The sequence below is a fragment of the Aythya fuligula genome, chromosome 10, assembly GCF_009819795.1.
Source record: "Aythya fuligula isolate bAytFul2 chromosome 10, bAytFul2.pri, whole genome shotgun sequence".
Classification (NCBI taxonomy): Eukaryota; Metazoa; Chordata; class Aves; order Anseriformes; family Anatidae; genus Aythya; species Aythya fuligula.
Genome location: NC_045568.1, coordinates 8,835,802 through 8,849,430, shown reverse-complemented (window position 1 = coordinate 8,849,430; position 13,629 = coordinate 8,835,802). Strand labels below are relative to the sequence as shown.

General features: G+C 40.5%; 1 protein-coding gene across 2 annotated transcripts in view; it reads right to left on the bottom strand.

Annotated features, from left to right (window-relative positions):
• Positions 1-3,221: 3,221 nt before the first annotated feature.
• The window catches only part of MAPKAPK3 (MAPK activated protein kinase 3), a 50,934-nt gene continuing 40,526 nt past the window's right edge, over positions 3,222-13,629 (bottom strand). For both annotated transcript variants that reach the window (XM_032194272.1, XM_032194270.1), the window contains exons 6-11: positions 13,455-13,581; positions 11,873-11,948; positions 11,570-11,694; positions 9,403-9,488; positions 6,575-6,655; positions 3,222-5,067 (exon numbers count right to left, since the gene is read on the bottom strand). In XM_032194272.1, the coding sequence (XP_032050163.1) occupies positions 4,909-5,067; positions 6,575-6,655; positions 9,403-9,488; positions 11,570-11,694; positions 11,873-11,948; positions 13,455-13,581 (654 nt within the window). In that variant the 3' untranslated portion in view covers positions 3,222-4,908. The remainder of the gene's footprint in view (positions 5,068-6,574; positions 6,656-9,402; positions 9,489-11,569; positions 11,695-11,872; positions 11,949-13,454; positions 13,582-13,629) is intronic.

Genomic DNA, 13,629 nt, shown 5'->3' with positions numbered 1-13,629 from the left:
AGTTAATGCTAGGCATCACTTACAGATTTATCAATATAGGTGTTCATCTGCAGTCACAGGGTTATTTTTGCTGAGCTTCCACATTTCCCTAGAGTACAGAAACATCCTCCTCCTTCTGTGGTAAACCAGGTTCTAATAAAAAGTTGAATCTATCCTGTTATGTCAGTATAGAAGTAGCACCTGCAGTAAAAAAATCAGTTGGAGTATTATACATCAGTAGACGTTTCCTATCTTATTCTTCAACATAACTTATAATTCCCATTTCTACTCCCTTTACCTCATTAAATTCATCTAACCACCCAGACCAAAATAATTCCTATTTTAAAGCTGTACTTAATACTCAAAAAGACTTTCTTTAACCAGTGAAAAGAATTGAGAGAAATATTTCTTCAGCAAATGTTATTATCTAGGATTGTTTTAGCCCCACTTTTCACAATGTGAGACATGTTTAAGTATGTACCTAAAGTAAACTTGACAGCTTGCAAGGTTTTTTATAAAATATTGTTTTCTTTGAGGTTTAGAGGATGTATTATCTATCTTCCAAGTCTGCTTCCAATTAGGCTTTCTAGCAGAGAATAAACTATGTTCATTCCCAACTATGCCAACTCCACTACTAGGGGCAGCCAGGTGAAGAGGGGAAATACTAGAACCTAGGGAAGAAAAAAAAAAAAGAGAATCCTGATATTTCCTGGTATTTTCACACACACACAGAAGCTCACCTCAAAACATGTACTTCTGGAAGAAAGGACTACCCCCCCATATACAATAATTCCCTGTCTGCCTGGACTTTTTCCTTGTGGTTTGTTAGTGAGCATGAAAGGGTGCTGGTGAATGAACCCGGGTGTGGGGGTCTGTCCTCAAGGACAAGTTTTCCTCCATTAAGTACAGAGAACTTCCCATGGCTGGCTTCAACCTCTGGCTGAGATGCAAATACATCAGAGCAGCCGGACATCGCTTAACAGCCCTTAAACACAGGTTTAAAGTTTTATGTGTCCTTATGATTACATTTAAATATTTAAAAGCCTCAGTTCTCTCCTCCTCACTAAACCTTCCTTTTTTTCTCAAAAGCTCTTTTGTCTAAACATGGACCAAACAAAGTCTGAATTGAAAAGAGGACAGGAAATTAGATCAAACTGGGTATGTAGCATTCTCATTATCCCTCCCGTCAGACAAGTCAGAAGCAGTTACATAATTGGGCCTCTAGACTCTAGGCAATGAAGTGTTAAGAGAGAAAAGCAATCCCAGGACAACATGCTGGGCTTGGGCAAATAGAAAACATACAAGTAGGCCAAGAGCTTCCCATTAATGTTAGCTTTTAATTGTACCGTGTCAAGAAAGGTTCATCATATGGCACGTGTGGCCAGAAAGGTTAGAAAGCATGTAGTAAAAGAAATGGAAGAGGGAATAATTTTATCCACGCTCTCAGATGCGCTTGTGCACACATCAGAGGGAGCGAGAGGACGTGTGTGAGAGCAGCACAGTGTGCGGAAGTACAGGAGGCAGCGGCCCATAAGCAATGACTATGAAAAGGATTGGGGGTGGGGAATCCGTGCACGTCCCTTTTTCAGCTTCTGCTGTAAAAAAAAATAAATAGACCTTTTAATCCGCGTTTTCCTTGAAGCCCACTCTATTGACCATTCATTTCTCTCCCTTCCCAGCTCTTTACCTCCTCTATATGGCTGATGAATATGCAAATGAATAATCAGTTTTATAATAGCCTATCCTTTCTAAAAACAGGCCATAAATTCGGACCCCAAGAAGGCCGCTCTAAAGAGACTATTATACTACATGGCTGGGGGAAGAGGCAAGCCCCAGATACCACCACGAGCACACCAGAGCTCTTTATGTCTGTGAATGCAGCTAGAAGACGGGCTCCTCAGAGCAGAGCCGCAGCCAGAAAGGGGAATCTCCTCATGGGCTCACGGCCCGCCTGCCGGGAGCTCTCTGGTACCCCAGAGCCCGGCATCCTGCCCCTGTTCTTGGGGGGCTCTGAGGGAGGCCGGGGGCAGCAGGTGGCGCCTCGGAGCCGGGCCCGCTCCTCAGCGTGCCCAGGCCTCGCTTGGGTGTTTTCGGCCAGAGCAGGTCCCTGGCACGTTTTCGCCCAGTTCTGTCGATTAGGACATGGTTAAAACACGCTGGGAGCTTTACAGAAGGCAGCCGTGCCACCAGCGGATTCTGCTGTGGGACAGCAGTGAGGGCTCTACACGTCGCACATCGGCTGCCTCCCGGCTCCCAGTTTCTTCTGCAAAGAGAGCCCAAATGCAGTACAGTGCTTGCATATGCTTTCGTGGTCAGCATTTTGAGGCCCTCCTCAGGTTCCCCTGGGCTTTACAGTACTCCTGGATGTTGTCATTGCAGGGCAGAATGCAAGAGCTATTAGTCCCAATTTAATGAGGCGGTGGAGTCCTACTGTACAGGGAGTGACAGCTGAAGGTGCTGTGCCCAAGTCCCTCAGTCCCTCACTCCAGCTGCTGAACTGCAGTGTGGTAAAGTTTGGAATCCCACAGGAACTAATCAGGCCCTAATGTGCATTACAGTTCCCCATGGGAAACTGTTCAGGAACAGACATGTCTTCAAGCTGTAAATAAGCAAGAAGGCACCGGCAGGAAGCAGAGAGCTCAAGCTTTGGGCAAGATGGGGAAAAAAAACTTGGGTTACAATAATTTCAATACCATTCTGCCCAAGGCAGCCAGAACCCAACTGCATTTTACATAGATTGCCCTACTAACCTGGATAGAAGGCACCAGTATCACCCTGATGTGGCACAGAGATGGCAAGGCAGACATGCAGACAAGGCAGATGTAGCATCCTCTAAAATTTGGATAAAGGGTCAGAGATTTGGATCTGCTGCTGAACTCTGCTGCTGAACTCTGGGCACATCACAGCTCCCTGTTGCATTATAATTTACAGGAGGTGAATAATATTTGCCTAACTCTTAGGAGTAATATGATAAAAAAAAAAATCAATATGTACAGGACATGCTATAATCATGAAGATACCTAGATAAACATAAAACATTTTAAAAATACATCTTTGCAGAGATTAAAATTTAGAAAAACCCTTGGAATAATAAAAAAAAATGCTTAAAATTAGGTAGCCTTTGAAAGTAGGCATCATTGAACATTTCCTTCTCCCCTTTCCCATCACCTCAAACACAGACAAACTTTGCAAAGCAATATGAACTCTGCAGTATCAAGTAAAACAGGGTTGACAAGAGGAAGGAATGTTGGAACATGATTTATTAAAATCAGTTTATAAAACCCTAGGACCAGTTAACAAAGAATAGAGTACTCATCCAATGCTTTGAAGATGGGAACAGGACTCTCCAGAAAAGGTCTGAATCATCAGACATATATTTGTTGGAGGTAACACGATTTATGTGGCAGTCAGATCTGAAGTTTCAGATCCTCTCTGGATGGAGCCTTGTTTTCCCTCATCTTTTAAGCTGCTTCTTAGTTTATTAACACAACAGCACTGTGTATGCCTACCACAAAGTAGTTTTTGCTTGTGTCACTGGAAGCACATAATTTTCATTCTAAACTTTGTTAATACTTTCACAAACATTTGCTTTACCTCAACTTAAAATATATATATATATATATATTTATATATATAATACAGTGGGAGAAAATACTTTGATTACAAAGTAAAACAAATTAGCAAACCAAGGCTAAAATACCATAAAACAAGAATTAGAATAGGAAAAAAAAAAAAAAGTGGATATCCTTATAGGTAGTTTCCCTTAGGTGGTGGAAATCTTTGGATCCAGAAACACTGTCAAAACACCACAGATAAAGTTGCAATCTTTCCCTCCTTGCTCCCCAGAAACAAACCAACCCCAACACCCCAAAATCTGATACGTTCAGCATGTCTCAGGCACAGGATCTTGAGGTAATTACCAGAAGGGATGCTGGCAGACAGCGGAGTCCACACAGAAAACATGCACTTGCCATTTCTTCCTGAATTTCAGAAGTCTCTCTTCTAGAGCAGTCTCTCATACATAATTGCACGTCCAGTTGTACAACCTAGACATTGTAGATCCAAGAGGAGCAGCAATATTCTCTGCAGGATACTTTTGACTAATTAAATCCTAATTAAAACTCCTTGCATGAAGTACTGTTTAAATTAAGAACATTACTAGAGTGGAATCTGACAGTGGCGTAGACATAACATAACGGTTATGTTTATAAAATGAACATGTTTTTAAATGAGAAACCACGACAAAGCCAAATCTTCACATAGGACTACATGAAGGACTTTGTGAAAATGGAAATGTACGGGTGTTTTTTCCTAAAACAGGAATAACTGCTTACTACTTAGGTGATATTCTGTAACCACAGGAGGTAAGTTTGGAAACACTGACTATTCTTACCTATTCTAGGATGGAAACACTGGCCACATGCATCCAAAGTAGACCTGCACCTGCGCTACTCGTATAAAGAGCAGTGACATTCGTCTCCTTTTTCAGTACTCACGTTTGAACTCCTAAAACACTCCAAGCAGAACACTTGACATTTTTATATTCCCTAGCTTAAAATGATAGCAGAAGTCACTCTTCTACATGGCTATCAAAGCCTCAGTGCGGTAGTATGTATGCTGTGACTGTTTCCTGTTCTCTCCACTCCTCCAACACACTTAAAGCCAAAACAAAACCTGATAACATTTCTGGTATTGCTACACCTTCCCTAGCGATATGCAACCGAATCATGTCATAAATTAGCCTTTAAAAGCAAAGCCCTGATTCAAGTTACAAAAATGTAATCTTTCCCTCTGCTCCCTCTTTGCAGGATAACTTCTTTGCAGTCTATGTGCATTCATGGTACTCAGTCAACTGAGTTGATTGTACTCATTTTAAATTGTTCCTTTTAACGCTTTTACCCTCCACCCACAGGTCCTCCGCTTCTCTTCTCATTGATTATTGCACCCTGGGGCTGCAGAAGAGGTGCTTGCCTGCTTCTGCTTCTTACGGCGTTTGTTCAGAAGGCGGTTGTTGGATGTTTTCAAGTCTTTAATTTTCACCTGATCATAGTCCACTCTCATGGTAGCCAAAGCGCTGGTCATCTCCTCCTGGAAACCAAGCAATTAATTTATTGAACACCCCAAGGCAGAGAGAGCACAGCCATCCCACACTAGTGCCAGGTGATTAATGTACAGAAAAGAACCCTCTGTTATGCTACAGCCAGGAATAGTCAAGCCCTTTCTGCTGCAGTGGACTATGACTAAAGGCTTCGTTCTACTCAGGGATTCATTCAGGAGGAACTATTCACAGCGTTTCACATGTGGGCAACACAGGACCACACTCCTCTGGCCCGATTTCCACCATGTCCCTGTGCCCAGCATTTCTTACTGTCTGGCTCTGGGCCTTCACCAGCAGCTAAATCTGGGCTTCTTGTAACAGAGTGAGAGCACTGTTTTTCTTGCTCTGTCACCAAGCTAGGTTAGCAGGAAGTAGAATAAAGAGTCCACACAAAGTTATGTAAAAGTGTGCACTTCAAATTCACATGCTTCCTTAGTTTGAATTAGCGTTTAAGTTCAGACAAATCTTAAACTTTTTAATAAGGCTGTGAGTGAACATCTGCTTAGGTCAATGGATGCCTGTGCATTTAGTTCAGGAAAGGAAAAAGGATTAAATATTATGGGAATGCTAGCGGCCCAAGGGAATACCTCTGGGACAAGTGTAAGAAGCTCTCAGAAACATGGAAATGAAGAAGGCTAAGTGAAAATAGATATCTGATTCCTTTGACTTGGAAGGTGCATGTTGCCTAGGTCCTGTCAAATTTTATCTTAACATAGTTTAACAGCTGCGACTGCACATTGGTAATTTAAATAAAACGAGTGATTAGTAGAATACCTTAAAGGAATGTTGCAATTATCAAAATGCCAAGGATTATAAGTGCACAAAGTTCAGAACTAATTGTGAAAAAATATGCCAACCTGATAAAGGCCAGCAGGAAAGAGTTAAGGCTTGCAAATAACTTTTAGTCTGCCCTATAGTTTCACTTTGCAGGAAGCATTCAACTGTCATCAATACAACGAGTAGGTGAGGCACTTGGTTAGATTAAGGGAAAGACAGGTACATTTTTCTTTTTTCCTCCTCCTTACTAAAACTGTCACAACAAGACAAGGCTAAGGTTATTTAATGTTGTTTTATTATACAAGAACAGAGTAGAAAAACAGAATGCAGCTCACCTCCCTCTCCATCCTGTCCCCCTTAATTTTCAACATATCCTTTACTTCACCATAACAAACTCCAAACTCCCTCAAGACTGTCCGTTCTCCTCTGTGCTACATACAGAGGCTCAGCAGGTAGCATCATCAATACCTTTGACCATAAACATTTAGTTTGTTGATACTTTGCACAGCTGTAAGACTGTCAGATGAAGCTCAGATAGCATTTTTCTTTTTTAAACAGTTATCGTATACACTACTGTTTTAACCAGGACTGTTTAAGCTTAACGCGGTTGTTTACAAAAAACAGCCATAATCTCCATGGACATAAGCATCCACAAAGAAAAGAGCTCATCTAATCTCTTATGTGATTGACTTCAAGAAATCTGAACTACAGTTGACTCACTTTAACTTCATCCCAGTGGTCTTTATCCTCTTGCAGGACCCGTGCAGTATGGAGCGGAGTTGGTGGCACTGCCATTGATCTCTGAGAAAAGGGAAAAATACCAAAAGTAGTGTTCTGAAAAATCAGCTTTGGAAAGTGACTGTTTGCTCTTCTGTGTGTATGGAGGGCATAAAGCTTTATCTATCTTCCTTCAGTGGCCCCCATTATTCATGCTTCCTATCACTCCATAAACCAGTGCATAAAAGCTGTCCTGTGTAGAGAAGGACTACAGTCCCTGTACAACAGTATCTTTAAAGAAGAAAAGGAGAGAGAAATCAATGCTGAATTTACTTCACTCTGCTCCCTTCCAGTCCAACCAATATCCCTGGGTTAGATAATTTTTTACGAACACTTTAGATTTTTAACAATTGTCATTTCACTGTTCGTTAATCATTGTTTCAAAGTAGTTATTTTGACCTTTTTCTTCTAGGAATTTGCAGTAGGAGAAATTTTCTTGGAAATACGTTAACTGAAATTACCAGTTCATCAGATCATAAATGTGCTCAGAAGAAGGAAGTGTACTATTTTTCAGAGTAAAGACTGATTCAATATTCTGGCACAGTTCAGAAGACGGGAGTGCATTGCTCAAGACGCTCTTCGACATAAAATTGAGATCTACGTTCACCTGACATGAAAGATTGGTAGATATTTTAAATTAGAGTAAGGTACAATTTCTAAAGCACAGTTCCCTAGCTAAATTCAGCAAGAAATGTATTTCTTGCCAGTCCATAAGCCAAACCATAATTTCATTCCGATAGTCTACATTCCTTATGTTTTCTATCCAAACTTGTTGTCTACTGCTGTGGCATCCTAGACTGGAGGTAGCTGCCTGCCAGCAGAGTCTAAGGAGATCTCTGTATATGTCACTGTAACAAACATTACTTTGGAAGCAGTGCTTATACTCCACTAAGCTAACAGCACCACTGTACCAAGTTCTGCAGCAGTTACAGAAGGGGAAGCAGAACTCACGACTCCCACCTCCTCTGGAAAAGTACCCCAGCTTTATCAGGTACAGACGGGAAAAGGGAAATGGAAAGGTAGCAGACTAGCTCTTGTGGCGTCCCTGAGCAGGTGCTGAAGGTACACTACTAGCTGCTGTCAGCTACTTCTTATTGAATAAATGGTAGCTACAAGCTAACTAGAGGATTATGTTCTTCACCTGAACTGACACTTTTTGCATAAGCTACAGTATTATAAACAATGAAGGACACATATTTTGCACAGGCCTCAACTAAAAGGAAAAAAAATAGAGAAACACAAAGACTCTGCTTCTTATGAGAGGCATCTCCCTACTCATGTTCCTACTTAGGGTTACAGGAAAAGAAAAGGAAGAACACCGACATTAGCTGTGCTGGTCTTTCCCTCTCTGGCCCTCTGCCTCATGGGAACAATAGGTTCAGCAGAAAAAATGCTCATCTGCTGCTCCTAGTGCATTCTTCCACGATTCTAGCACAGCTCTTGGGTGCAGCAGTCTATAGACCTTGTCTTTAATCTCCACCTCATTAATTGGTTATATGAATATTTCAAGTAACATGTGTTGCTGTAGGTGGTAGCTTCCTTAGATATTAGGCACTCGTTCTGTGAAATTCATTGCCTGCTGACTTCTGGAACACCTCCTTTTCTTTGGTCTTCAAACACTTAAGCTAGAGGTATTTACTCTGAACAGCAATTACATTTTTATTCAGTTAAAAAAAAACACTTAGGAACATTGCCTAGGTTCTGTTCCAGTTTTACAGACTCTTAGTAACCTTAATTTCTCAGCTTCCACAACTCTAAATGAAGATACCTAACTCCTTCAGCAGGATGTTATAAAGCTATGTTACTGGATGATTCTAGGGGCTTTCAGATCTTCAAGCAGGCATTATAGAAATGCTGACTATTAGTCATGCCTCTGTTTCTGCCCCTTCTTCTGAGAAACAGCATAGAAAAAAGCACAGAGAAAGCATTATGGGAGAACAGAGCATTCTACAGTACAAGTGATTTTGTTCCTGGCCAATGATGTTTTGGGCAGTAAGAAACAACACAGGTCCTCTTTTCAGGCACAAATGTGAGAAGTATAAGCTATTATTTTGAGTGAAACCTAGAGCAGAGATGATATTCTGAAACAGCCTGATAACCCATAGGATTCTTGTCTCTTCTTTGAAATATTGCATTATGAACTGGTCCTCACCCTCCAACCCCCACTTTATTTACTTATTTATTTATTTAGAAGGAAAAGGAAACTCAGCCAAGTTGCAGAATGAAACCTGAACTGGGACCATTAATAGCTCTGTGTACCACCTTATCTGGTAATCTCTCACAGGGCACTAAGCCGAAACCCTTGCTCCTCTCCCAGGCGCTTCCAAACTCTGCCAAGGATGAGAATTCCCACTAAGCATAGGACTGTGTTCACACTAACACAGCTATGTACAATGGTGCCTGAGACCACTAATAATAGCTCTCTTTAAATCCTGCACTGATGAGGTAAGTACAGTTTATTTTTATATATTTTAAATGGAGTAACACATGCATGTGCTTCAGACAACAGCAACTGCCTGCTTTCAGAAGATATAGCTATATTCTGCTTAAAAGGATGCTACTGTGGGTGTCTCTCTTTGCGTGTCCTCTGGTAACACCAAGAAAAATTGTGGTTCTACAGGCAAATGCCTCTCTGTGAAGGGCACAGTAGGTTAATTAAGTTATTAGCTGTAATCATCATCTTTCTCTTGATGTACTACGTGGAGCTACACATTAAGTTCTGCATGCAGGAATTCATCTTGCTTCCTTGTAAAAAGCTATATGAAACTCACGTTAATCCAAGGGTGATTCATAAACTGAGAAACTGTCATCCTCTCTGTTGGGTCGGTCTTCAGTAAGTGGCGAATCAGTTGTTTGGCTGAAAAACAGGACCAACATGGTGTGTTGTAGTCTACTACTGTGCTCCCCCAAATCCTTGAGAACACAAAGACCTGCTGAATGAAGAAAGATAATTTTGCAGAACTCAGAACACCTAACTATTGCTGCTCCCAAGTTAAGAAGCCATGTATAGTGTGGGAGGTTATTTTGCTTAAAGAGGCAGAACATGAAAACATCCAAAACAAAAAAAGGCAAGAGGGAAAGATAAAGGACTGGAGATCCTACTTCAATCTACTGTGCTCTCTACTTCACAAACCCAACTGTTCTGAGAGCAAGAAATTGAGAAAAAGGGCAACACAGGAGCAGAAAGCTACCTGTCTAAAAGATGGCAACAAGCCTAGCTGAATGAATGCATGAATTGATGTTTTGAGGAGTAATAGAAGACAAAACCTAGCACAAGCCATGAAAACAAAGGCAATAAATTCTGACAACTGAGAGGCCACTAAAAGGACAAAAAAGTTAAAGAAATGGTTTACATAAACAAGCTTTGCAGCAGCTTTCTGTGAACATGGCATTGACCAAAGTGAGAAGTACTACGTAACTGAGATGAGAGATGATCAGAGTTTGAATGTGAGTTTCAGTAATGTGAATGGACAGGAAACACCACACCCAAGGGACATTATTCAGAAATACTTAAACATAACTTCCTGAGGAAAACACAGACAAAATTTTAAATAAGTTCTTTTAGCAACACTGTATGACAGACGACTAAATGTTTCTAAGGAGATGCAACAGATAAAAGTTTTGACTTTAGTTTGATGGAGGCCACAAAGGAGGTGTACAGTAAAGATTACCTGGAGTCTAAAATCTACGAGGTAAACAAACAAAATAATAAAAATAAGAAATAAAAAAAAAAAAAAAAAAAAGAGGAAACCATGAACAGAGTCCATTAAGATGATTAGATGATTATAGGAAACTAGTGGGAAATTCAGAGGTAGTCTCCATAGATGATGCAATGAAGAAACGATCAGAAAAGGGAAACCATGACAGAACAGTAGGGAGGAGTAGGAGGGCAAAAAGAGGCAAATTACTGACACTGTCTGGTCAGCCTGAAAGAATGCCCATTAGCTACCTAACCTTAGCAGGTTCAAAGGTAGAGGGCATCTATCTTCACCCAGGCAAGCATATGGAAACCCTACACATTTTCAAAGTGAATGTTCTCTGATCAAGCTCCCCTAGGATTCTAATAACTGCTGTAAAATACGAACAAGTCTAAAGAGTGACTCATCATTAAGCCAGACACCCATAACTAAAACATCTTTCTTACTAATGTGAAGTAGTTCACGCTGTATACACAGCCATGGGATCCAATGAGGGGTTACAATACCACAGATTACAGTGCTATCCAATGGTAATTTGTTACTGCTTTAGCAGCAGACCATAACGGGATATTAAAAGTAGCAACATAAAGGGCTTGTTAGATGAAGATGTGCTCAGAGATTGCTGACCCTTCACTCTAAGACAATGTGCAGATGAGACTTACGGGTTATGAGACTGTCAAAATAACAGAGAATCAAAACCATCCACTTTCAGGACACTGGTTTGAGCCCATCCAGGTCACAGCTGAGCAGCAGCAGCTTTTGGTCAATGACTGATACAAAGCAAATTGTTGACCTTCATTTAAGTGGTGGCTGGCAAGTTTCCTTATCACAAAAAGCTAGAATGAAAAGTTGCCATCCTTGCTGGCTGTATCACCAGGCAGGGCAAAGACTGAATGAGTTCTTAAAAGAGTTTGCCTTTCTTCCAACTCAGCTTGCATTGCAGCTGCCCTGACAGTCTCCTTTCTCATGATTAAATACTTTTGTTTCTTGAGGGTTTAATCCGGGCTTTCACTAGCACTTGTTGGAATTTGAAAGAAAGTTTTCAGTAGTTATTTGCTTTCTATAGCACTTAGCTTGCTGGCTAGTATCCGAGTTCCCATTCCTTCTCTGTATCACCTTACAACAAAAGTAAAAAATAGAAATAAACATCAAATCAGGATTTTAAAAATAGTCTTACGTAAACACTCCTTCACTGTACAACACCATGCACATATTTATCAGAAACACTGAGCATTGGTACCTTCTTCTGATACTTCAGCCCATTCTGGATTAGGAAACCCATACTGCCCCATCCGAATTCTTCTCTTCATCCCTGGAGAAATAGCTTGTCCGGTGTTTGAGTAGAATGGAGGGAAGCCACACAGGCTGTAAGAATGGACAAAATAAGTCTTACAACTAGAAAAAAACTTTAATCTCTTAAGAAGCCCCATGAAAGCTTATACACTTCCGGAGGTTGCATGATCCTAATGATTAATTACTTTTAAGTGCAGATTTAATAAATTTGGCCTTTTTCTGTTGATATGTACTCTTTTCAAATACTTACAGAATATACGTGATGACACCCAGAGACCACATGTCACATGATTTGTCATACTTCTCAGGACCAAGGACTTCTGGAGCTGAAGAAGAAAGAAAAACCAGAAATTAACAGAGAAACAGATATTTTCTCTCATTTTCATCACCTTTTAAGTAGCAGCACACTTCAATAACAAATATGGGAAGCATTAACAAAGCAAAACAAAACAAAAAATACACCATGACTCACTGCAGGAACTGCGTGGTATTTTCTATTGACAAGTTCCTAAATGCATCTCTGTAGCTTTAAAGAGGAGGAATGGAGCTGGCAAAATGCCCTATACTCTTCACCTTAGTGTCTGCTCAAGAGAGTACTAAGATTGCAGAAAAGCAGAAGGAGCTATAGCTAAATGTGTACAGGGAGACACAGTACTAAAAGAGGCCTCAACATATGTTCTAGAAAGCAGAACAGAAAGGACCTACTTGAGCTGTGATAAAATTTTGAACAGTACCTAGGTGGAGTGTCTTTGGCTTTCCTAACTACAGAGCACTGTATTTTTCTTTGGCCTCCAGAGCACTCTATTTTTCATTAAGTAACAAAATTTTACAGAGATACTTTTAAAGGGGATATTCATTGGGACATGCGATCTGGCATGGAGCTTGATTCTGTAAGGAAATGGCTCTATAAACAAATGAGCAATCCTGCTGGTTTAAAGAAAAAGGTGTTGAGAAGGGAAATGTCACCCTGTTTATGTACAAATATAAAGGCAGAAAAACATATATGCGAAAATTCTTTAATATTTTATCACTAATCCCAGTTTAAGAAAACAGAGAAGAAAGCATCAGGAAAAAATATTGCTATCATAGGTTTCTGCTAACAAATGAGTAACAGTATCTTTCATCACAAAAAAAATAACGTAACACCTACATAGATGAAGGGGAAAGAAAATTAAGCCCTTTTTCCTCCAAAGAAATTCCAAGCACAGACTGCCTTGGTCATACCATATGGTGAATGACTATTAACTCAATGACTGAAAAGGACACACTTTAAAGAGTGCACAGAGGACAGTCTAATGTGGCATTCATTACACAGTGCTCTGTCACTGGACAAAATGCAGGCAAAAATTCAGCTGTGATTAAGTCACTTTGGTCCTTTATTATTAATTCATCCATTTGCCATCTTTAAGAAGCCTTACAGCTGAGAAAATACTCTCCTTGTTTTTTTATTGCATTAGTTAAGGTATGGGAAGTTTTTCAAGGAAACACCCAAATAATTATGAAGCTGAGTTCAAGTTGTGGCTTTTATTGCATCATCCAGAGGAAACATAAGGTTTACTTTGGTGTAATCAGAAGCAACACGTTCTCTCTCCTTGATCCTCACTTGCATCCTCTGTTAAGGCTGTTTCCTCTGCAACCCAGGAAGAAAGCAGGAGGAATGGTCTGGAACCAGACTAGGTTTTGGGTTGGGGTAGATCTTATTTTAAATTCTGCAGGCTCCCTCTTTGCATTGTATCCACAAGAGAGGATTTGCCATCCATTCCTACAGCCCATGGACTCTCTATAATGGGAGGGATAAGAAACACAGATGAAACGCATCTTGGATAACTCACCCACATAGTAAGGAGTGTAACAAGGGGTCTGCAGTGCATTTTGTACAGTGGTTTCTTTGGCAAAGCCGAAGTCAGTGAGTTTGAGTACAGCATCCTTCTCTTTAGATGTGTAAAGCAAGTTTTCAGGCTGAAAGACCACAGGGAGAAAGGATAAGCAGAGCAATGAAGAGAAGTC